Below are 24,220 nucleotides of genomic sequence, written 5' to 3'. Positions count from 1 at the left end.
TGAGAGCTTCGTTGGCTCCTGCACCTTCAGATGAAGTATAAGAGTCATTCCTGTAGCACGGTACACTTGATTAAGTGTCCATGTCTCTTTTTCTTAAAAAAGCAGCCAGCCCGCCAGGTGGTGGCTCACACTTTTAATGGCAGCACTTGGGAGGCAGAGACAGGTGGATCTCTGTGAGTCTGAGGCCAACCTGGTCTACAGAACAAGTTCCAGAACAGCCAAGGCTACATAGAGAAACCCTGTCTCAAAAAGCCAAAACCAAAAACAAAGCAATCCGACGTGAGTGTGATGACTGTAGCCGTCACCTCTGCACTCGGCAGTCTGGGAAGGAGGCCAGCCTGGACTACACAGAGAGTTCCAGGTCAGCGTGGGCTCCAGGGTGTAAAACCCTGTCTCAAACCCCTCTTGTACATATGAGACAACGGTCGGACAGGAGTATGTGCTCCACCCTCACCCATGTTTGCTTCCTCCACACTGAAACAGGGTGAGGGTGAGCTCTGGCTCGAGGTGGAATTCTGACGATCTCCTCCTGCTCTCTTTCCTCCTTCCTTGCCTCCAAATGCTCCTTCGTTTGGGGGCTTCCCTACCTTATCCAGAAGGAACAGGCAATCTGGCTTCTTTTTGTTTTGTGAGACATCTCACTAAGTAAGTAGCCCTGGCTGGCCTGGAACTCCTTCTGTAGACTAGGAGAGCTTCATACGTGTGGCAGTATTCCTGCCGAGGTCATGGACATGTGTCACCATGCCTGGCTTGGCTTTTATTTTGAAGTCACTCCTGAGAAAAATGCTCAAAAAGAAGAGAATTCTAAACCCAGTTCCTATGGAGTGGGAGGGGACACACACACACACACACAACACAGGACACCAGTCCCTAAACTCTTCTGGCCTTATTGCTACCTTCCAGCCAAGCGCTTTCTGCTGTAAGAGAAGCCTAGGGTTTCGGCTGCTTACCTTTACCATTCTGTGCCTCTTCTCTCTGCCATCATATGTGGTAAGGCTACACACACACACACACACACACACACACACACACACACACACACACTTCCTCTTCCCATTTCATTTTGTTTATGTAGCCCAGGCTAGCCTCAAACTCTCCTTGCAGCTGAGAATGACCTTGAACTCCTGAGCCTCCTGCACCCACCTCCCCAGTGCTGAGATTACAATGGAGTACCACCTCACCTGCCTTAACCCTTCCTTCAATAGTTGGAAGAAGTGTTCTGCTCTTTAGAAACTGTCTCTGGTCTGTGTCGTGAGAACCATGTTCCTCTCAGGCCCACCGAGTTGTGCTGTTTACTCTTAGATTCTCATTTCCTGTGTCTTCCTCCTTTCCCTCCATACTGCCTGTGAGAACGTGAGTTGATGAAACTTGGATGAGAACATGGTTCTTCCTAAGTGGAACCTTGAGCGCCTGCAGGAGAGGAAAGAGAACAAGGTACTTGTGTGTGCAGAGAGAGATGTCCTGAAGGCAGAGCTCGGTGCTTTCGGAGACGTTCACGGAGTAAGCTGTTTCCCTTGTTTCCGTGATCTCCGCTACACTGTATTATTGTTCACTTTCTATCATTTTAATGCTACTATAATCTGACTTCCCATTTAACAGTTGCAATTTGTTTTTAGATTAGGAACTGGGCCTGGTGATGCAGGTCTGTAGTCCCAGTTACTCTAGAGGATAAGGCAGGAAGATTAGAAACTCAAGGTACATCCCAGCTAGAATGAGTTCAGAGGCAACCTGGGTAGCTTAGCAAGACTGTCTCAAAAATATGAAGTAAAAACAGGGCTGGGGAATAGCTTAGCAGCAGGGTTGGATGGGCTTGTGGAGCCTGAGTTTAATTTCTGCTGCTGAAAGGGTGGTGGGGGGAGAGTGGGAGATTTGGGGGGAAGAGGGGAGGGAGTAGATTAGATCACAGCTCACTTGGCAGGAGCAAGGTGAAAAGCAGCTTTCTTGCTTTTGAAATCATCTTTGTGACAAGGACACATGGGATCAGGTCGTGAGCCCAGGGACAACGGTATCCGTGCTTAGAAAAGGGTTCCTCCATTCCTCTAGCCCTGCCTCTTTATTTCACAAAGCGGACTGGGTCGGAACAGAGGCTCCCATATTACATGGTCGGTGCACCTGTCTTAAATTGGTATCTATAACCCAGAAGTCACGAACCTGCCCACTTCTCCTGTGCGCCGTTCTTTGTGTAAATGTGTTAAGGGGTATGCACTTGGGGAAGAATTGTCCTTGCACCTCCTGGATTTATTTTTCTCAAAAACCCAAGACTCCAAAGAATATGAGAAAATTTGTTCTATCCACTTTTGATGTTGAAGATTTTAGTTATCTTTTTGGTACTTTCTATGTATTTTATATGTAAAATTTTACACAATTAAAAATGGGTTTTTGTCTAGTAAGCCAGAATGACTTTTTTTTTTCTCCTGTGATAGGATCTCGTGTGGCTTCCAACTTGCTGTGCATCTAAAGCTAGCCCTGAATACTTCATCCTCCTACCTCTACTTACCAAGCAATGAGATCAGTGCCATGTGCCACTCAGCCTGATTACTGTTTTTTTCTGTTTGGTTTTTCGAGACAGGGTCTTACTGTAGAGCCAGGGATGGCCTGGAACTTGCTATGTAGATCAGGATGGCTTCAAATTTGCAACAACCCTTCTGCCTCTGCAGTCAGAATCTGGAATTACAAGCATGTGTCACCTCCTGCCAGAATGACAGGCAGTTATCAGAGCTCCAACATGGCCTCTTGCACCCACACATAAACTGACAAAGGCTTTGAGGCTGACATACTGCCGAGAGAAGGCAGTTGCTCTCCTCCAAATAGTCAAGGGGCCCGGATTTTGTCCATGGCCCTTTCTCAAGCTCATTCTCGCTATGGCTATTAAACGTTATATGTATGATTCTCAAATACATTTCTTCCATCTCAACTTGTTTGGAGTTTTTATATACTACATACTGGCCATCACCATCCAGACATGACAGAAACATTGTGAACTCAGATATCCATGATGAAACCTGCTTCTCCACTTGCTCCTCCTTGACGTCCTACATCAATTACAGAATCGCCCTTCACCTGGTTATTTAAGGTCTCTCCTCAGCTCTTCCCCATCACCATCCCGTTAGTCACTGCATACAGAGTTTGCATTCTATATGAATTCCAATCTGGTTTGTTCGTGTTTCCTGCTTCATTCCGTCCTTCCTCACATCTGCGCTGGACCACTGCCATGGCTCCCTAACTGACCTTTGCACGCCTGCTCTTCTTCTCCAAACTGTCTCAGCTGCCTTTGCCTGTAACAGCACTGCCCAGAGCTTTACACGTGAGCCTGAGGTGGACTGAGGTAGGAAAAAGCAGTGGCTTGATTACAGTACTGCTTGTACTACCTATTTGCCAATCATGACTCACTTGCTACCTGAACTGAATGACCTGGATAAACAGCCCAAACAGTGGGTCGTTGCCCATAACAACCTGCTGACTGCCTGTGCACTTCTGTGAAGCCTCGCTTGCTTGCCTGCCCCATTTGTGGTTTTAGAGTATAAAATGAAAGCACAAACTGGCCCTGGATGGAAGGCTTCCAGGAGCTACGCTGGCTTCAGTCCACTGCGGACATCTCCTCTCTCCCACTCTCATTGGGGTTGAATTGCTTATTCCATAAAGATTCAGCATTGTCTTCTTCAACAAGCCCTTGGCGTCAGCTGAGATGACTTTAGTGGTAGATGAACCAACACATTAAAAACAATAATAACAACAAAACCCCACATTCTCAGGTATTCCAAACTGGTCTTGAGCTCTTGGTATACTGGAGGTTGACTTTGAACTTCTGAGCCTCCTGCCTCTGAGAGCTGGGGGTACAGGCATTGTGCGAGATAGGGAAAACACTTTTTTTTTCTTTTCTTTTTTTCTTTTTTAGAGACAGGGTTTCAGAGATCCACCTGCTTATGCCTCCCGAGTGCTGGGATTAAAGGCGTGCGCCACCACCACCCAGCTTGCAAAACATTTTTTAAAAAATATTTTATTTATTTATTTATTATGTATACAATATTCTGCCTGTGTGTATGTCTGCAGGCCAGAAGAGGGCACCAGACCCCATTACAGATGGTTGTGAGCCACCATGTTGTTGCTGGGAATTGAACTCAGGACCTTTGGAAGAGCAGGCAATGCTCTTAACCTCTGAGCCATCTCTCCAGCCCTGCAAAACACTTTTTACATTATATTTTTGTGCAAATTTACTGTAGAAAATCTTGCTTTTCTATTTACAGTACTGTGATTAAATGTCCCTTTAGAGTAAATTTATGTTTTAAAATTTTGTTTAAGAAAAAAATGCCAAGCAAAAAATAATTTAGAAGCTATGGTGGGGGGTTTCCACTAGAGGAAAGACTGCTCAGAGGTTACGAACCCTTGCTGCTCCTGTAGAGGACCTGAGTTGGGTTCCTTGCACCCGCAATGGGAAGTTCACAGCAGCCTGAAATGCCAGCTCTGATACCCTCTTTTGGCCTCTTCAGGCCACTGTACTCAGGTTCCACCACCACCCAGATACTAACAAGGCAGGCTGAGGTGGCTTGTGCGGGGGCACACAGATCTTTTTGGTTTCAAGGCCAGCCTAGACCATCTTGAGTTCAAGGCCAGTTAGGACTTGTGAGACTTGCCTTAAATAAATAAATCTTTTTAAAAAAAAATCACGAACACTCAAGATATCTGAAAAGAAATTTCTTATTTAGGATTAAACTACACAAACCTTTAGCATGGCAATATGATCGTAAGCTGCCATTTACAGATTTATTTCCCAGTCTCACAGCTTTAAGCATACAGAATTCCTTTTCATTTTAAAATTCACTCTTTTCTTCTTTACCATGGGACAGGGCAGCGGGCACCAGTTTTAGAGATAATTAGAAAGAAGCATCTTTACTTCATAAATTACACCATAATGGGAGGGGCAGTTGATAAACAAGTTAAAAACAAGACAAGGCAACTGAACATCCTTTAATCAATTCTAAGAAGGAAAGAAACGGGAAAGGAGGGTAATAAAAACGCCTTCAGTGAGAGTATTGACCCCTAAAGGATGAGGCTGGGCCATCCATGCCAAAAACCTGGAGGAACAGCATCAGCATGAAAGCAGGCCAAGTGCTCTACCACCTAGCTACATCCCTGCCCTGGGGACCAAAGCTGCAAAATCCTGAGATGAGAAAGAGTACACCATAGGTAAGAGCAAGTGTAGGGAAGGATCAATAAGATAGCCTGGTCTACACAGGGAGACCCTGCCTCAAACTAAACAAAAACGAAAATACCCATATGTGATGGCTCTTCCTGGTTGTCGGCTTGACTGTCTCTGGAATGAACTACAGTCCAGAAATGCAGGGCACACTTGTGATCTGGATCTTGAGGCAGGAAGACAATGTGACTTTGATCTAGATCTCGAGGCAGGAAGGCAGGTGCACCTTTAACCTGGGCCACGCCATCTGCTGGAAGCCTGTATGAGGACAGTGGGGGAAGGAAGGCTGTTCTTCATCTGCTTGCCCTCACCTGTCGCCCATCCATTCCTTCTCAAGATCCCAGCAGACCAGCTGAGACGGCCAGCCTCATGGGACTGAGCAGCTCCGTGATTCTTGGACTTTCCTAACTGGCCATTGTTGAACTGCAGCCTATAAAGTCATTCCAATATATGTGTGTGTGTGTGTGCATGTGTGTGTGTGTGTGTGTGTGAGAGAGAGAGAGAGAGAGAGAGAGAGAGAGAGTCATTCTGTAAGTTCTGTGACTCTAGAGAACCCTGACTAATTCAGCATACTACCTTCAAGGATGGTAAAGCTGCTGTTTTGAGGGCTCTGATGCCTCCTTCCCTTCTTGTCTGTCTTTGGCTTGTGCCATGCTGGTGATGAAACCGAGGGTTTCATAAATACTACTGTAATACATTTATCAATTAAGCAACATTCTTAGCTCTACAAGACTTACCTTAAAAAAAAAAAAGAAAAAAAAACTGAAGCTGGGTCCCACCACCTCAGAGGCTGAAGCAGACAGATCTCTGTGTATTTGAGGTCAGCCTTGGTCTACAGTGAGACTCTTAAAACAACAAAAATTTGCTATCTGCCTGGCCAATCAAATTCCAACTGTCTTCATTTGTTTTCTTAGTGTTCTTCTTTTTCTTTTCTTCTCTTCTTTCTCTCTCTCTCTCTTTTTTTAATCCCAGGCTACCTGCCTCAGCTTCCCAAGTGCTGGGATTAAAGGCATGTAAAGGCATGGCTGGTCTACTAGTTTTCCTAAAATTCTGTACCAGCGACAGTTTTTGAGCAGGTAATGTTGATTTAACTTATTTATTTATTTTTAAGATTTATTTATTATGTATACAGTGTTCTGTCTGTATGTGTCCTTGCAAGCCAGAAGAGGGTACCAGATCTCATTACGGGTTTTGAGCCAACATGTGTTGCTGGGAATGAACTCAGGACCTCTCAAAGGACAGTCAGTGCTCTTAACTTCTGAGCTATCTAACTCTCCAACCCCCAACTTATTTATTTTTTAATGCTTCCTGTGAAGATTGGATTGCTTCTTCAACTAGGATATATATGCTTTAAATTACCTTTTAGTCCTAACAACATTTACTTATTTGTATATATGCGTGTGTTTACATCTTGCATGAAGGCAGGCATTAGGAGGTCACCTTGCAAAAGTCGTTTCTTTCCTTCCACCTTTTGGTTGCCTGGGATTGAACCCAGGATGTCAGACTTGGCAGCAACAGTCTTTTCCTGCTGGGACGTTTTAAGATTTTAAGATGCCTCGCTGTTTAAGATTAAAAACAAAAATTTAATTCAACTGCCATTTTCTAGTATGTAATGGGGGGAAGGAAAGTAAGCCTTTAATAAGGAAATCAACACGGTTTTATAAGGATCTCTTATTAGTTGAAGGTTTTAGGAGAAAGCCATTGAATTTGTCCCAAAGCGGAAGCGCTCACAACCTGCTCAAGATAGCTGTAGGAGCACTTCCGGCACCATTTTCTTTGACTTTATTATATTTTTTGAAATAGGGTCTCATCCTGTAGCCTTAGAGCTTGGCGTGGTGGCGCACGCCTTTAATCCCAGTACGTGGAAGTCGGGAGCTGGTGGATCTCTATGACTTCGAGGCCAGCCAGAGCTACAAGGAGACTGTCACAAAACAAAACACGCCAAATTATGAGGCCTTGACTGGCCTGGAACTCACCACGTAGATTGAGATGGCTCTGAACTCAAAGTGATCCACCCGTGTTCCCGAGTGCTGGGATTAAAAGCGCGCAGCCACAACAGGTTTCTAGCTCCAGTTTAAATTAGGTCCGCCTACATTTGAGACTTTTCGCCACGCCGAGGGCGGGGCTTGTGGTCAATCTCTGATTGGCTAGCCTGACTGGTGACGTTTTCCGCCACCACACCGAGGGCAGGATTTGGAGCCAATCTCTGATTGGCTAGCCTGACTGGTGACGTTTCTCCTCTGCGACAGTTTCCCGAGGTGCCTCGCTCCTAGCGGCACGGACGAGAGCTCCGAGAGAAGCAAGATGGCGGACGTACTGGATCTTCACGAGGCCGGGGGCGAGGATTTCGCCATGGATGAGGATGGGGACGGTGAGGAGAGTGGAGGCGGCTGCGGGAAGAGGGGAAGGAGCGAGAGAAGAATGCAATAGGAGGAACTTCTGGGGTGCATGCCGGTGAACTGGGTCTCCACTAGAGAGACTCCGCCCCCTCGGGAAGGAATTAGGGGTGGAACCGGGAAGGGACTGAAGCTGGAGTCCCTGTTTTATGCTTCCAGATAGTCTTGGGAACGAGACAGGTTTTTAAAAATGACTCTTATATTGGCCCTGAATCAAGGCCATCAGTTTGCTGAAGCTGTTGGTTTCAAGCAGGTGCCTAAATAAATGTCTTTCTATGGTCTGTTGGCCATTTCAGAAAATTTAAAATGTTATGGTCAATTCATTAGAAAGAAACATCTGGGCGGGAGGCAGAGGCAGGCGGATCTCTGTGAGTTCGAGACCAGCCTGGTCTACAAAAAACATCTGGGGAAAAAAAGGAAAAAAAATGACTCTTATTTTTTGTTGCTCCTTATTTTCGAATCCGGAACTCTAGAGAGCATCCATAAACTAAAAGAAAAAGCGAAGAAACGGAAGGGCCGCGGCTTTGGCTCCGGTGAGTGTGGGTAACAGGGTAGAGTGGTCTAATAGGGAGAAGGGAGAAGTACGGGTCCGGGGGGAGCACATATATACGAAGGACAGTTTTCGGTGATCTGGTATGTGTTCTTTTAGAAGAGGGGTCCCGAGCGCGGATGCGAGAGGATTATGACAGCGTGGAGCAGGATGGCGATGAACCTGGACCCCAGCGCTGTGAGTAAACAGGACTTCTGGGAGTCTGTATTGGCACTTAAATGGGAATAAAGTTTAGCCAGTCTCTCTCTCCCTTTCTCTCTCTTTTTCTCTGTCAACAGCCCTGGCTGACCCACAACTCTTTTTAGATCAGGTTGGCCTCCAACTCTCAGAGCTCTACCTCCCTCTGCCTCCAGGAGTGCTGGGATTAAAGGCCCGTGCCACCATGTCCAGACTTTTTTAGGTTTTTGATACAGAGTCTCACTTGGTAGCCCTAGCTGACCTGGAAGCTGCTCCGTCCCAGAACTCCCAGATCTGCCTGCCTCTGCCTCCTGAGTTTTTTCTTACGTGCTCATACAACACCTTCCCTTACCCAACAGCTGTTGAAGGCTGGATTCTCTTTGTCACCGGAGTCCACGAAGAAGCCACCGAGGAAGATATCCATGACAAATTCGCTGAGTATGGGGAGATAAAAAACATCCACCTTAACTTGGACAGGCGCACCGGATACTTGAAGGTGGATTTTTTGCTTCCTTCACTCATAACTCTTAGCTACATTGTTTAGTTTGTATTTGCTGTGGTTGACCAAGAACAGGGATTAAGTGAAATGACTTGGAAATTGACTTTGTTACCCACAAGAAAGAGACAAACAAAACGGGTAGGTTACATGTATAATGGGGATGTATGATGTACTTTTTGCTGTATAGACCTGGTAAATTTTTCCGGTTAAGTATGCAGATCAGCTTTAAGGAAGAGGGTACTTGACAGTTGGTGAAGTATACTTTTGACACTTCTATATTTTCCCCAGGGATATACTCTAGTTGAGTATGAAACATACAAAGAAGCTCAGGCTGCCATGGAGGGACTCAATGGTCAAGATTTGATGGGACAGCCAATCAGTGTTGACTGGTGTTTTGTTCGGGGTCCACCAAAGGGCAAGAGGAGGTAAAATGGAGGGGGGTAAATATTTATGTTGGTGTAGGGAACGTGAGCAAGATAAATAAGGATTTTTGTATTGTCCCTCTGATGGATTTCCCCTTCTTTTTCGTTTTTCTTAGAGGTGGCCGAAGACGAAGCAGGAGTCCAGACCGGAGACGTCGTTGATAGATCCTCGGTTCCCCAGGTGGTCTCCACCAGACCATTTGGTTATACTGCCTTGCATAAATAGGGCCAGGGTAGAACTTGTGTTTATATTTAATTTCTTACCTAATCTTCTTAGTATTGCTTTGAGTTAAAAAAATAAATGTTCCATTTTGTTTCCTACATTTAAACACACTTTGCTGTTCTGAAGACTGATGAGCTGTTTGCCATAGGCCTCTGGGTCACCGAGAAGATGCTCCTGTCTGGAGGGAACGCTGAGTTTCTAGAGAGGCTCAGGTACAGACTGCTCAGTTCTTCTTTGAAGACAAGGGAGCAAGGGTAGTGAGAATTTTTTTAATTTTTTTTTATGGCATTAAGGAGTGATTCTTATTTACTCTTACGAGCAGATATTAGTGCTTCTCTGTCAGACAGAGTCTTGTGTATTCCAGGATGTATACATCACCGTGTAGCCGAGGATGACCTTGAACTTCTGATTCCTTTGCCTCTGTCTCCCAGGTGCTAAAATTTCAGGCTTGGGCCCCGTACCCAGTTTATGTGGTCCCTATAATTAAAACATGGGGCTTTTGAGTGTGCTCAGCTTGCTCTGCCTTATATGGTGCTGAACATGAAGTTTGTTAGATCCTACAACGCAAAAAAAAAAAAAACACGATTGAGTACTGTGTAACAGTGTGCTTCTAAAAAGGACACTGCAGCCTGTCATTGGTGGCATACACCTTTAACCCCAGCATTCGGGAGGCAGAGGGATTTTTGAGTTCGAGGCCAGCCTGGTCTACAGAGTGACTTTCAGGACAGCTAGGGCTACACAAAGAAACCCTGTCTAGAAAAACAAAACAAAAATTAATATAGCTGTCCCTTAACATAGTTTTTAGTTGAAATAATTTTTTGATATGTGTATAATACCTTTGTGGAATTTTTGTTGTTGTTTTAAAGTCTGTGTGGGTCACTATGTGGTCACATTGGCCTCAGACTTAAGATACTCCTGTTTCTGTCTCCTCAGTGCATAATGGCAAATATTAAACAACATTTTTTCAGATGATGCCCTTCCCTTTTGTTTGGTAAATTGCTGGGTGTTTGGATTGTTTAAAAAAATACCTTAGATTTGCAGGGTTGGGTGCCTTGGCTCTTTCTGGTAATAAATATCGAATAACTATTAGTTAAAAACTAGATATTCTGAAGTAGTTGAGAGGGTGAATTGAGCAAGCATGAAGGACTTTGGGAAAATTGTATCTGCCAGAAAGACATTAGCTGAACTATTTGGATATGATTTGGCTATTCTGAATTATTTGGGAAAATCTTCTATTAACTGGATGTTCTTTTTGTTTTGTTTGAGAAATATAAAAGTAGCTCAGAGGGGTAGGGGTGTGGTTCAGTTGGTAGAATGCCTGTCTACTATGCATAAACACTGGGTTTTGTTCACCAAAACCACAAAATGGACATGGGATGGGCGTGGTAGCACATGCATTTAATCCCAGCACTCTGAAAGCAGAGGCAGGAGGACTTGGATAGCCAGAGCTGCTATGCAGAGAAATTCTGTCTTGAAAATCAAAAAAAAAAAAAAAATGACATGGTGCCTTCTGCCTATAATCTTAGCACTAATTTAGGAGGTGAAGGTTGAATAATCAGAAGTTCAGTTCATCCTCACTCAGCTACATAGCCTGTTGGCAGGTCAGTCTGGGTTCTATGAGGTCTTGTCTCAGGAGGAGGAGGAAAGGGAATTGTGTGGCCTTCTGTCATTTCTCCTACAGAACTTTACCATGTACTGTAGCTACTATGACTTTGAAACTTGAACATACAGAAACAATTTCTTACCCTTCCTAATTCCATTCTTTATTTATGTGTGTCTGGATGTATGCCAGGTGTCCCAATAGGGTTTTGGTTTTTCAAGACAGTTTCTCTGTGTAGCTTTGGAGCCTGTCCTTGAACTCGCTCTATAGACCAGGCTGACCCTGAACTCAGAGATCCATCTGCCTCTGCCTCTTGAATGCCAGGATTTAAGGCATGTGCTGCCACCACCCGACAATTTTTTTAATTTAATATTTAGTTATTAATTATGAGTGTTTTGTTTTGTCTCCATATGTTTGTACAGCATATGTGTGCCTGTTGCCTGAGCAAGTCAGAACAGGGCCCAGGGCCCCAGCTCCTCTGGGACTGGAGTTAGAGATGGTTGTGAGCTGCCGTGTGGGTACCCAGATTGAATTTATGTCCTCTGAAGAGTAGCCAGTGTGAAGCCTGAACTCACAAAGGTATAAAAACTGGTTTACCAAGTGGTGCAGTGAAATGGACAAAATCACAGAGTACGGCTGAAGCAGCCACTGATCCTGTGCCGCCTCTCCACAGTTTAGGTCTCTGACCATGCCCAGCACCAGCCAGAGCAAGTGGGCCTGTGTGCTTTCCCCTCCAGCTTCTCAGTCCTCAGGTAGCACACAAGGCTATTGGGGGAATGAATTCTTATAACTCCACTGCTCTTGACCACTAAGCCAACTCCAGCCCTAGGTGTCTTTTTAGTGATGGGTGATGGAGATCCTGTTTGTAACATTGTAAAAAAAAATTATTTTTCTGCCTCAGACCTATAGGCAGGCTTTTGCTGAGGTTGCTACTGCTTTTTAGGCAAGGTCTTAAAACTAACTAGATCAGGCTAGCCTGGACCTCGGCTATGTTACTGCATTCTCCTCCAGTGCTGGGTTGTTGAGGTAACAGGTGCAGACCAGTTAGTCAGGCTTGTGTTAAATTTCTGATACTTTATGATTTGAGGATTAAATCTTTTTAAGGATGGTCTTGCTATACCACCCTGGTTAACCTGAAACTCATGACAGACTAAGCCGGCCATGAAATTGTGATCCTCCTGCTGCTGTCTCCAGAGTGCTGGGATTACAGGATTACAACAATGCCTAACTAATTTTAATAGCTAGAAAGTTAGAGTAAAAATCACACTCTGGAAATGTCACTCTCCACCTTCTAGTGTGTCTCTTTAGGATACGAACTTTGACCTAGCCCACCTTTCCTCTCTGCACATTATCATTATCCATTTTCTAGTCCTCCGCTTTAGAAGTAACTTCTGAGCCCACGTTTACTTGTTTTAACACCTTTCTGTTTTTCAGGGGTCAAATTTTACCTCAAGGTCTCTTGGACTTCAAGAGTGGGTTAGATACACATTTCACTCTTCACTCAATGTGGCTGGGCATAGCAGACAGGAAGTTGCTGTTAAGTACCTTTAGCATCTATCAGAGCTAATGGACATTATTTCTTGAATGGAGTGAAAACCGCAAAGTTTAACCTAAAACTCCAGGCTTAAAAAAAATTATGTGTATGGTATTGTGCTTTACATGTTTGTGTTCCATGTGCATCCCTGCTATCTACTGAGGTTAGAGGATGTGATAGAGCCCCTGGAACTGGAGTTACAGGTGGTTGTGAGCCATTGTGTGTGTGTTGGGAATTGAACCCAGCTCATCTTCAAAAACAAGTGCTCTTTGAGTCGACTCTAGCCAGACTTCACATTCTTCTCTTTTATTTATTTTATTTATTTATTTTTGGGAGACAGGGTTTCTTTGTGTAGCCCTGTCTGTACTGAAACCTGCCGTGTAGACCAGGTTGGCCTTGAACTCCACCTGCCTCTGCTTCTCGAGATTAAAGGTGTGTGCTACTATGCCCATTGACTTTATTGTTAATAGACTTGTAAAATGTTTTTTTTCTGTCCTGAAGTTTTCCTGTACCAGTATTTGAGGTGGAAATCAAACCCCACAAAGCCAGCCTGAGGGAAGAGAGACAGATGGATATTTTAAATGTATTTTGCATGTATGACTATCAGCCTGAAGTGTACATAATGTGAACCATGTGTATTCCTGGTGCCATGGAGGCCAGAAGAAAGCATCAGATCTCCTGGAACTGGAGTTAAGAGACAGTTGTGAGCAGCCATGTGCATGCTGGGAATTAAACCCTGATGCGTGGCAAGAGCAGTAAGCACTCTTAACCACCAAGCTAGCACCCCTTCACTTAAAATCAGGCTGGACTGACTGGAGCTCTGTAGATAAATTAAGATGGCTTTAAACTTTCATTGGTCTGCCTCTGCCTCCTAAGTGTCGGGACTACAGGGATTTGCCATCCATCCAGCAAAATATAGTTCTCTAGCTTGTAAGTGATCTTCTCAGGAGATAGCAAAGGCTTCCTCCCTGAGGATCCATGGCTAGTGGCCCGCAGAGCATGCAATGCAGCAACTTCCCAGGCACCTACTGTAACCAAATTCCTGTTCAGCCCAGTCTGCAACCCTGACAACTCACCTAAGGCTAGGGAGAAACCAGATTTCCCCTGTACATCTCATTTATGCCTGTTCACGCCTTCCACTTGAGCGCTGGCTTAAAGCCGGTCGACTGAGTACGGCTTTGTGGCAGCAAAGTTACCCACATAGCAATTAGTTTTGAGAAGCATGGGTGCCTAACATGCGACGTCTTCAACTAGATACTGAACAAGAATGTTCCGGGTAGCATCTGGGGCATAACCGCAGAAATGGCCGTTAAATTGGCAACGGTTAAATGAGTCAACAATTGGGCTGGGTTACTGTGGTGCCACTGACCACGGTCAGATGTCTTACAGTAAAGCAGAGCACAATGGTCACTCCCCTTCGGGCCGGGCTACCCCTAAGAAGGTGGGCATCTCTGACCTACTTCCACTCCCCATTTCGCCCAGACGGTCCTTCACCACTGCTGACCCTGAAGGTGTGCCTAGGCCTGTGAATTTCGTCCACTTAGTTCTGCCCCTGAACTCTACACCTAACCGGGAGGAGGTTGCCAAGCGGGATCTCATCACACCCTCCTTCCCTTGGACAGTTAGTCTGGGCTACAGGCTTTTGCTGCCCAGGGTTCTTCAGCGCCCAGCTGGACAGGGCTGGAGGGTACACGCCCGGGCGGGCATCCTACAGCGCCCCGGGCTCCCGCAGGCCCCGCCCCTTGCTGCGGAGACTTTAAAGCCGGGAGCTCGTGGGGGCGTGCTTAGAGGCTGGAGACCGTCTCGGCCGGAAATGCACCCACGATTTCGCTGCGCGTCCTGAGATTCCGCCCCAGGGCCGGCTCCGGCTGGGTTGGCTTTCCTGCCGCCGTTTGTCCCTCGCGAAGCCCCGTTGCCCGCCCGGGAGGCGTGACTAGGGGCTGGAAGCAGGCGGGCCGCGGAGCCGTGGGCCCGGGCTGCCGCTGTCATGGACGCCTGGGTCCGCTTCAGTGCTCAGAGCCAAGCCCGGGAGCGGCTGTGTAGGTGCGGCCGACGGAGGAGCGCGGGCGGGAGGGCAGAGCAGGTTCCCGCGAGGCGACGGGCGCGCTACGGGGTCCCTAAGGGTCAGCTCTGGCTACGGGGGCCCGCGCGGCCCGGGAGGCGCACTCTGCAGCCGGTTGTGACATGATTCTTTCCTGCTCACGGGAAAGATGGGGAAATTGAGGCATGAGTGGGCCAGCGGGGAGGCCGCCCAGGGTTACCGTGTCCACAAAGCAAGTTTCCTCACTGCTGTGGAGGCATGAGGGGCGATCCTCCCGGTTCTGCGTCCTCTCCCCGGCTGTCACCTAGCAGCCGCGCTGTCTCGGCTCTCCTTCGGGTTCCGTACCGTTCAAGGAGCTTAGTCTCTTAGTTCCCCTGTCCCGAAGACTAGTCTGCCCTTCAACTAGATCGCCCTCCGTCGTGTTTCATATATAAACTCGCGTGTGGACGCCTGTGATGGATCCCGGCTGCTTACTGGCCCCTTTAGGCCTCACCATTTTCGAAACTCTTACTCTCTTAGCTCCAAATAGTGTTCCCCCATTCTCATAGGTTGTATTTTCCCTTCACGTCGTTCCCTTCCCCAGCCTTGAGGAGAAACGGAAAAATATTCGTGTGAAAAGGAGGAGGAAATGTCCCCGGAAGAGTTTTTTGTTTTCAGATTGATTATTATTTGTCGGAATGTTTTGTCTACAAGTATGTCTGTGCACACGTGTGTGTCTGGTGCCTGCAGAGGTCAGAAGAGGGCGATGGATGTCCTGGAGCTGGACTTACAGGCAGTTGGGAGCCACCATGTGGGTGCTGGGAATGGAACCAGGTCCTCTGCAAGAGCAAGTGCTCTTAGCCGCCTCACCAGCCTACTGGAGGACATTTTTGGCAGAGAGGTTAGGGAGACCTGCCCCTTATTTTCCTGTCCTCCCCTCCAGGGCTGCCCAGTATGCCTGTTCCCTTCTCGGCCATGCTTTGCAGAGACATGGGGCCAGTCCTGTGTTACAGAAGCAAATTCGACAGCTGGAAGGTCATCTGAGTCTTGGAAGAAAGCGTAAGTGCACCAAATCCTTCTTTTATCATTCCCAACTATCGGCCCAATGCCTCTCCTTCCTGTGTTTCCCCTTCCGCCAGTTTGCCGTCAGTGGCTCTTCTGTATGCCTCCAACTGAGATTAGACAACAGGTATAAGAAAGTTATTTATAATGGATTGGAGACAATGGGGCAAGTAAAAACTAAACTGGGACAAGATTTAACTGTGATTTGAAGTTTAAAAAAGAGCAAATTATTTTTACTTTTTTATTGTACGTTATTACTGCTAGCTCAACTATTACCCTTTTTCTTTCTTCTGCCCCCATCTCCGCCTCTGCCTCAAATCCCTCGCTTTCCCCTGTTCTTCTCCACAAGTGCTCCGCCTGGGTAACTCGGCAGACGCGCTCGAGTCAGCCAAAAGAGCTGTGCACCTCTCCGACGTTGTCCTGAGATTCTGCATCACAGTTAGTCATCTCAACCGAGCCTTATACTTTGCCTGTGACAATGTTCTGTGGGCTGGGAAGTCCGGACTCGCTCCCCGCGTGGACCAGGAAAAGTGGGCGCAGCGTTCATTCAGGTTTGGTTTGGTTTTCTCCTATAAGACTGTTTGTGGCCTCCATTCCACGTGGCTTGCACGCACGCACATTTATAATATTTTACTTTATGTGTATTGATGTTTTGCCTGCGTGTATGTCTGTGCACCAGTTATGTGCCTGTTGCTGGCAGAAGCCAAATGAGGACACCAGCATTGGAATTGCAGATGGTGTGAGCTGTCGTGTGGGTTCTGGGAAGAGCAGAGGTGCTTTTACTAAGTCATCGTTCTATATGTTTTAAAAGAGAATTATGGCAGGAGAGGAACTGCACCACGGCACACATCTGTAGGTCAGAGGACAACAGACTGTCTCCTCCCACTGTGAGGTCCAGGGGCCAAGCTCAGGCCATCGGTCCGGCATGGCAATGCTCCCACCCCCCCACCCCCACTCCCCCCCACCCCCGAGCCGGCTCCCTGGCCCGTAACTTGCTACTTATGAGACAGTAGTAGGTCAGGATATACACTTGGCTTTTCATAGCCATCATTTCCACGTCTTTTGATTCAAGCAACTACAGATAGAAAACATCGAAGGGAAAGGTGCATCTGAATGGAACATGTGAAAGTGTTTTGTGTTGTTATTCCTTAGACGGTATAGTTATACAGAGAGATATAACATTTCTTTATATTGCATATATATTGTATTGGATATTATAAACAATCTGGAGGTGGATACAGAAGATTGGGTAGGTTATATATAAATGCAATACCATTTTATCTAAGGGATTTGAGCAGCTGTGGATTTGGGTGGGTGGAGTGCAGGATCCTGGAGTTAATCCTCCCATGGATGCTAGGACTATATATTATATATAATATATATACTATACATTAGTCATTCTTTTGTCTGTTTTTGAGGCAGGGTCTTACTACGTAGTCCTGGTTGACTCACTGTATAGACTACTGCTTTGAATTCACAGAGGTTTGCCTGACTCTGCTTCCAAAGATCTGGAATTAAAGGTGTGCGCCAGTATCTATCTTAACCGACCATTTGGTTTCCAATCTTCATTTGTATCTTAATCCATAAAAGAGTTACAATATCGTCCAGAAGTTAGATTTGCTGTGCCATACTAAGTGTCTGAGATTGGAGGTGACAAATATTGTATTGCTTTAGTTATATCTAAACCACAGATAGTCTGCCCTCATTGCCTTCCTACTCATATATTCCATTTTTCCTTTAAAGAATTTTATTTAGTATAAGTGAGGGGCGGGGGCAGGTGGCATTGCCACACCGTGTGTGGAGGACGGATTGCAAAGGTTGGTTCTCTCCTTCCACCATGTGGACCTCAAGGCTGAACTCAGGCCATCACATTTGTTGACAGAGCCCTTACCCTGCTGAGTCATTTTGCCTGTTTGGGTTTTTTTTTCATTGTTGTTATTTGTTTGTTTTGTTCTTTTTTATAATTTTGCTTTGTTGTTGTTTTTGAGATAGGTCTCACTATATGCCCTAATTTAGCCTTGAACTCAGGATTCTCCTGCTTGAAGCCCCCCAACCCCCAGTTAGGACAGGATTACAGGCATGTGATACCATGTCTAGTCCCTTTTTCTTTCATGATATAGGGGTCTTACAAGGCTGAGATAACACAGCTCTACAAGCATGAAAAAACCTGAGTTAGATCCCTAGAATCACACCCACCCACACACAGACCAGGGATGGTGACACGCTCTTGTAATCCCAGCAATGTGGAGGTTAAATCAGGAGGATTCCTAAGGCTCTCTGGCCAGCCAGCCTGGAATATTGGGCAAGTTTCAGGCCAAGTGAGAAACCCTGTCACAAAAAACAAGGTGGACAGTACCTGAGGAGTCTCCAAGGCTTCACATACACATGTGCATGCATGCATCTGCACACATGAAAGAGATGGGTCTCGTACATTGCTGAGACTGGTGCAGAATTCCTAGGTTCAGACAATCCTCCTACCTTAGCCACCTTAGTAGCTGGAACTCCATGAGTGCGCACCACCGCCACTGTGTTTGGCTTTTCCAAAAATATTTCCTAGTTTCTTACTATGGGCCAGGAGATTAAGCAGAATCCAAACAGATGTAGCGTCTGATCCTTGAAACTTAAGGTCTGTGGTGAGATGACTCAGTGAGTATAAGCAAGCAGACCCTGGGGCCCAGGTAAAGGTGGCAGAAAAGACCCACTCCACAGAGTTGCTCTGTGACTTCCATATGTGCGCATTGCACTTGTGCCCCATCTCACATACATACTGCTACACATCATGGTAATAAATAAAACAAGTGCATTTAAAAAGAGAAAGGAAGCCAAGGCTCATGACAGTGTAGGTAGGGAGTCAGTTATCAACACAATTAATTATGCTGTGAGACGGTTGAATAGGTTAAAGGTGCTTGCTGGGTAAACCTGATGGTGAGAGAGTTGAGTCCTGCAAGTGGGCCTTCCATCTTCCACACCATACCACAGCATACCTGTGCCTACATATGCACATGCACACACACATGCACACACGTGTGCACACAGTTACAGTGATTATGGGGGATGCAGCTCATGGGTAGAGCTGTCTCGCTAGGTTTCACTGTAATTGGATGAGAAGAGAACAAGTGGATAATTTTAAGAGCAGATGTGATGATGTGATTTACCCTCATGCTACTAGCTTTATCAAGCTCAGTGGTTGAGGTAGGGACAAGAATGGCCACAGAGAGACCAGTTAAAAGACCAGAGGCGATTGCGGCTGACGCTTGGACACAGAATCGTCATTTAATTTTTTTCCCAAGGGGATAACAGAAAATCCCACAGTCTTTTTAAAGATTTATTTATATTCATTTTAGTTATGTATGTATTTGTGTTGGCATGTGTGTGTATGAGTACAGATGCCTACAGGTGCTAGAGATGTTGGATCCTGCAGGAGCTGGAGTTACAGGGCTGTGAGCCACCTGACACAGGTGCTCGAAACCAGCCTTGAGTCCTCTGGAAGCAGTCCATCTCTCCAGCCTCTCAGGGTAGGTTTAAAACTAGGACAATTTATTGAGTGTAGATCACTGTTACTAGAGTAGATCAGAAGCAAAGCACAGGCTGTGGAGATGTCTAAGTCAAGTGTGTGGGTCCCCAGCACCCACATAAGCCTGCAGGAGTGACTCAGGCCTGTGACCCCAGTGCTGGGAGGTGGAGACGGGAGGACTCAGGGTCTCTTCTAGCCAGCCAGTCTAGCCAACCGGAGAGCACCAAGTTTAGTAAAAGACCCTGTCTCAAGATATAAGGTGGAGAGCAGTAGAAGACATCCGAGTCTACCTCTGATCTCTGCATGTGTATACCTTGTTATACACCAAACACGCACGCACACACACACACACACACACACACACACACACAGAGCCATCATAAGAACAAAGAAACTGTGGCTTTTGTCTTTAAGACTTAGCTAATGTATGCCTGTAATCCAATACTAGGAAGGTTTAAGCAGGATGGAGAATTCATAGCCAGCCTGAACTACATAGTAAAGCAAATCCTGCCTTAAAACATAACAAAAATGTGCCAAGTGTGGTGGCGCACACCTTTAATCCCAGTTCTCGGGAACAAGCAGGTGGATTTCTATGAGTTTGAGACCAGCCTGATCTACAGAGTGAGTTTCTAGACAGGCAGGGCTATACAGTGAGACCCTGTCTTGAAAAGCAAAAACAAACAAACAAAAAAGACTTTTGGGTTGGGCTGGGTATGGTGGTGTGTGCCTTTAATTCCAGCACTTGGAGACAAAGGCAGGGGGTCTCTGTAAGTTTGAGGTATGTCTAGTTTACATAGTGAATAATGTATATTTTTGTGCTTAAGGAATTTATTATCTAACATCTCTAGCAGTCACTTAATCTCTGGGCCTTTGGGGGGGTGGTCTTTTTTTTTTTCTCTTAAAGATTGCATTTAAATCCTCTAAAGTATGTGTAAATCTTTTTTCTTCTCCCTTTTTTTTTTTTTTTCCGAGACAGGGTTTCTCTGTGGTTTTGGAGCCTGTCCTGGAACTAGCTCTTGTAGACCAGGCTGGTCTCGAACTCACAGAGATCCGCCTGCCTCTGCCTCCCAAGTGCTGGGATTAAAGGCGTGCGCCACCACCGCCCGGCTCTTCTCCCTTTTTTAAAACAGGGTCTCATGTAGCCCAGGTTATCCTTGAACTCCTGATCCTAAGTGTTGGGATTATAGGCATGCATCACCATTTTGGGCTGTATATATCTCTTGAACAACTAAAGTTGTTCTTTCAAAATAGTTTGCATTATGCCGGGCGGTGGTGGCGCACACCTTTAATCCCAGCATTCGGGAGGCAGAGGCAGGCGGATCTCTGTGAGTTTGAGACCAGCCTGGTCTACAAGAGCTAGTTCCAGGACAGGCTCTAAAACTACAGAGACACCCTGTCTCAAAAAAACAAAAAACAATAATAAAAATTGTTTGCATTATTAGGGTCAAGTTAAATGTGTTTCCTCCCCCTGAGTGTGTATGTGTTTCATGTGTGTATTTTATGTGTGTATATGTAGTAACAAATATATGTGAATGCCTGAGCACATGTATGCATACAAGGCCCAAGCTTGGCTTCAGAAGTCTGTCTTTCTCCACCTTATTCATTGTGGCAGGCCTTTCAGTTGACTCCGAGCTCACCTGTACAAGGCTAGTCCGACTAGCCATCTTATTCTGAGAGATTCCCTATTGTCATGTCTTCTGGCATTTACATAGGTTCTGGGGATTTGAACTTGTGTCCTCACACTTGCATGGTGAGCCCATTACCACCGCTGTCTCTGCAGTTCAGTGTGTTATGTTTATAAGAATTGTCTCAAAATGAAATTAATCTTGGCAGATTTCATGACACAAATTTTAAGCCAGGATCTTAAGTTACATATAAACACATACTGATTATAGAATAGTAGGAGAGTTCTTTTTTCTTTATTATTTCTGGGGTATAGCTGTATGTATTTAGGCATACAGTGTGGTGTCTCGAATATGTGTATTATGATGTGATCCCGTACTCAGGATTGTTAACATACGTATGATGGGCTGGAGAGATGGCACAGCAGTCAGAGCACTGGCTCAGTTGGGCTCTATTGCTGTGAAGCGACACCGTGACCATGGCAACTCTTATAAAGGAAAGCATTTAACTGGGGCTGGCTTACAGCTTTAGAGCTTTAGTTCATTATCATCATGGCAGGACATGGTGCTGGAGAGGGAGCTGAGAGTACAGAAGGAGTCTATGCTGAGTGTAGCTTGAGCATAGATGAGACATTCAGAGTCCACATACACAGTGACACACTTCCTCCAGTGAGGTCACACCCACTCCAGCAAGGCCACACTTCCTAATATTGCCACTCCCTATGGTCCAGACTTTCAAACACATGAGTCTATGGGGGCCATTCCTATTCAAACCACCACACTGTTCTTCCAGAGGACAGGACCGGAGGGAGCTCCCAGCACCCACATGGCAGCTCACAACCACCTGTAATTCCAGTTCCAGGGGATCTGACACCCTGTTCTGGCCTTCTTGGTGCCAGGCATACAGGCACACGGTGCACAAACACACATGCAGGTGAAACACTCATATACATAAAATAAATGACTGTTTAAATGATCCTAACCTTATGGTGACATCTTCTTAATTAGAGCACCTGAGCTGAGATCTCATTTAACAAGATCAAGTGTGTGATGCGGTTGTGTAACTATTGTCGCCATGCTGTGTCAGATGTACACAATTGTGTACTTTGTAGAACTGAATGTTTGTCCCATCGGCCATGTCCTCCTGTTTCTCATACCCTCCGATCCTAGCAACCACCGTCTTATTCCGTGCTCTGGTGAGTTAGGTAAGTGAGACCATGTGTCTTTCTGTATCGATTTATTGAACCTAACATACTGTCCAGAAGGAAGGACAGTTCTTTTCTTGGTGTTGCTGAGACTGAACTCAGGGACTCATGCATGCAAGGCAAATACTCTTACTAGTGAGCTACATTCCTACTTCTAAGGCAGGACATAGTTTTTAACTTTAAAAAAATAATTTGTTTATATTGTATATGTGCGTGCATGTGTGTGCCTTGGTGTCTGTGGAAGTCAGAGGACACCTTGAGGACATCAGTTCTATCTTCCATGTGGGTTCTGGGGATCGAACTTAGATCTTGGGGCTTGGCAAATGCTCTTATCCACTAAGCTGTCTCACCAGTTTCCAGAGTGGGCATCTCCAGTGGTGGGTTATAGCATTGGCTTCTGACATTCTGATGTGGAATCCCTTCTCAGTGCATGAGAAAAGGGTTTCAGTTTGTGTAGGGTGGGCTGAAAAGACTGCGTGCCTGCCCTAACCTATGCATCTGCCCATGCATCCCAGGTACTACCTGTTCTCCCTCATCATGAATCTGAGCCGCGATGCTTATGAGATCCGCTTACTGATGGAGCAAGAGACCTCAGCTTATGGCCGGCGAATGAAGGTTTCTGGAGTCCCAGGAGGAGTTGAGACTGGGGGACCTGGAGGATCAGGGACTCCAGGGGGGTGCCTGCCACAACTAGCTCTGAAGTTTCGGCTCCGGGTCCTGCTCCTGGCACGTGTCCTTCGAGGTCACCCCCCTCTTCTGCTGGATGTGCTCAGAAATGCCTGTGACCTCTTTATCCCACTGGACAAACTAGGCCTCTGGCGCTGTGGCCCTGGGATTGTGGGCCTTTGTGGCCTCATATCCTCCATTCTGTCTATTCTCACCCTAATCTGTCCCTGGCTACGGCTCAAGCCCTGACATTATGATACAAGATAAGGAGGGAGCTCAATTGGTGAGATGGAGTTTTAGATTGTCCCCATGTGGCATCCTCATCCTAACGTGACTCCTTAATTGAAGTTAGATCCAGATACTCAGGAATGAGGGGAGAACCTTGCCAAAGACGAGGTCAGGGAGGCGATGTCGCTGGAAAGACTCCAGCATGCCTCGAGAGGCGTTTGGGCTTCTCCGTCATCGCCCAAATCTCTTTGCTCTCTTCCCTTTTATCTGCCTTGAGTCTGGTTAAGAATTTGTCACCATGCGGCAGAATTGTCTTTCTTAGTCCCCTATCTGAACACTTAAACAGAATTCCTTCTTGGTAGGAGAAGCACATGTTTTGAATGGTAAAGTGCTAATTGCATTCTTTTTCTGAAGCAGCATGGAGCATAGTGTTTTTCCTTCACACTCCATGATTTTCGAGGCTTCATTTCATGTCCCAGCAGACTCTTCCCTCATATCTCTGCACCGAAGGCCATTTGACACTTCTCTCCTGTGTCTACCTCACCAGCCTCCTTCCTGATTTGGCACTGACCCTTCTCTCCTCCATACCTTCCCGTGTCTGCTAACACTTTGATATTAGAGTTTCCTTCCTCTCCTGGCTCTGCCCTTTCTTTAACTGTCCAGGTTGATGCTGTGTCTGGCCTCTCACTGTAAATACTGTACAATGAATCTCTGTAAATAGCTGTGGTCCATGCCCACAGTGAAGGCAAGCCTTCCAGGTCAGCACATTAAAGATTGGTTTGCTCACTGACTTACTTATTCATTTTCAAGATGGGGGTCTCATGTGTTACACCCAGGCTGGCCTGAAAGTCTGAGTTCTCTTGCCTCAGGCTTTTGAGTAGGTAGGAGAGCAGGTGTGTGCCGCTCTGTCCAGCTGCGCATTGACATCTGGTCTGGCCTCTCAGGTTCTGTGACTATGGATGGGTTTCCATGGCACTGGCAACTAACATCCTTACAGGTTTTCATTGAAAATTTAAGTCTTGGGGGAAAGTAGTAGGTAGTGGACAATCAAAAGTACTAAGATGTTTCTACCATTCCTGAGACATTTATAGCCTCCTTAAATTGGGGGTGGGATATTTTAAACCAAAGTAATTATATCAGTGCTACAAAGCACACCTGTTCACAGTCAAGACTCTCCAGAAGCTTTAAACACACAAGCATGACCAGAGAGCGCAGTGGACTGGCAAGGTCACACAGTGGACTGGCAAGGTCACACAGTGGACTGGCAAGGTCACAGGCAGGAGGACACAGCTGTCACTGCTGTCGGCT

General features: G+C 46.1%; 2 protein-coding genes, 1 long non-coding RNA gene and 1 other non-coding gene across 5 annotated transcripts; 3 read left to right on the top strand and 1 right to left on the bottom strand.

The window, feature by feature from the left end:
* Window positions 1–64: 64 nt before the first annotated feature.
* Window positions 65–7,309, bottom strand: LOC142853320 (uncharacterized). The gene is made up of 3 exons (XR_012911198.1): window positions 7,171–7,309; window positions 2,498–2,664; window positions 65–1,410 (listed from the first exon to the last, which is right to left on the bottom strand). It is a non-coding gene; the product is annotated as an uncharacterized LOC142853320 (long non-coding RNA).
* Window positions 7,310–7,444: 135 nt separating this feature from the next.
* On the top strand, window positions 7,445–10,430 carry Rbm8a (RNA binding motif protein 8A). Of its 2 annotated transcripts, none has more exons than XM_075978070.1 (6): window positions 7,445–7,565; window positions 8,064–8,123; window positions 8,240–8,317; window positions 8,677–8,813; window positions 9,105–9,241; window positions 9,355–10,430. In XM_075978070.1, the coding sequence occupies exons 1-6, from the start codon at window positions 7,499–7,501 to the stop codon at window positions 9,398–9,400; spliced, it is 525 nt and encodes a 174-aa protein (XP_075834185.1). In that variant the 5' UTR covers window positions 7,445–7,498; the 3' UTR covers window positions 9,401–10,430. The 2 variants fall into 2 exon arrangements, with proteins under 2 accessions (XP_075834185.1, XP_075834186.1); XM_075978071.1 differs by having other exon boundaries at window positions 7,453–7,565; window positions 8,243–8,317; window positions 9,355–9,559.
* Window positions 7,793–7,929, top strand: LOC142855189 (small nucleolar RNA SNORA2/SNORA34 family). Its single transcript, XR_012911452.1, has one exon. It is a non-coding gene; the product is annotated as a small nucleolar RNA SNORA2/SNORA34 family (small nucleolar RNA).
* Window positions 10,431–14,248: 3,818 nt separating the features above from the next.
* Pex11b (peroxisomal biogenesis factor 11 beta) lies at window positions 14,249–23,211 on the top strand. The gene is made up of 4 exons (XM_075978069.1): window positions 14,249–14,638; window positions 15,559–15,674; window positions 16,027–16,228; window positions 22,534–23,211. Exons 1-4 carry the CDS (start codon window positions 14,583–14,585, stop codon window positions 22,931–22,933), a joined length of 774 nt encoding a protein of 257 aa, XP_075834184.1. The 5' UTR covers window positions 14,249–14,582; the 3' UTR covers window positions 22,934–23,211.
* The last annotated feature ends 1,009 nt before the right edge of the window (window positions 23,212–24,220 follow it).

Source organism: Microtus pennsylvanicus, chromosome 7, assembly GCF_037038515.1.
Source record: "Microtus pennsylvanicus isolate mMicPen1 chromosome 7, mMicPen1.hap1, whole genome shotgun sequence".
Classification (NCBI taxonomy): Eukaryota; Metazoa; Chordata; class Mammalia; order Rodentia; family Cricetidae; genus Microtus; species Microtus pennsylvanicus.
This window is presented reverse-complemented; position numbering and strand designations above follow the sequence as displayed.

Coding starts and splice junctions, on each gene's coding strand:
- Rbm8a (XM_075978070.1), top strand. CDS start 7,499: ATGGCGGACGTACTGGATCTTCACGAGGCCGGGGGCGAGGATTTCGCC. Junction 7,566..8,063: donor CATGGATGAGGATGGGGACG/GTGAGGAGAGTG, acceptor CCGGAACTCTAG/AGAGCATCCATAAACTAAAA. Junction 8,318..8,676: donor TGAACCTGGACCCCAGCGCT/GTGAGTAAACAG, acceptor CTTACCCAACAG/CTGTTGAAGGCTGGATTCTC.
- Pex11b (XM_075978069.1), top strand. CDS start 14,583: ATGGACGCCTGGGTCCGCTTCAGTGCTCAGAGCCAAGCCCGGGAGCGG. Junction 14,639..15,558: donor GCCCGGGAGCGGCTGTGTAG/GTGCGGCCGACG, acceptor CCTCCCCTCCAG/GGCTGCCCAGTATGCCTGTT. Junction 16,229..22,533: donor TGGGCGCAGCGTTCATTCAG/GTTTGGTTTGGT, acceptor CATGCATCCCAG/GTACTACCTGTTCTCCCTCA.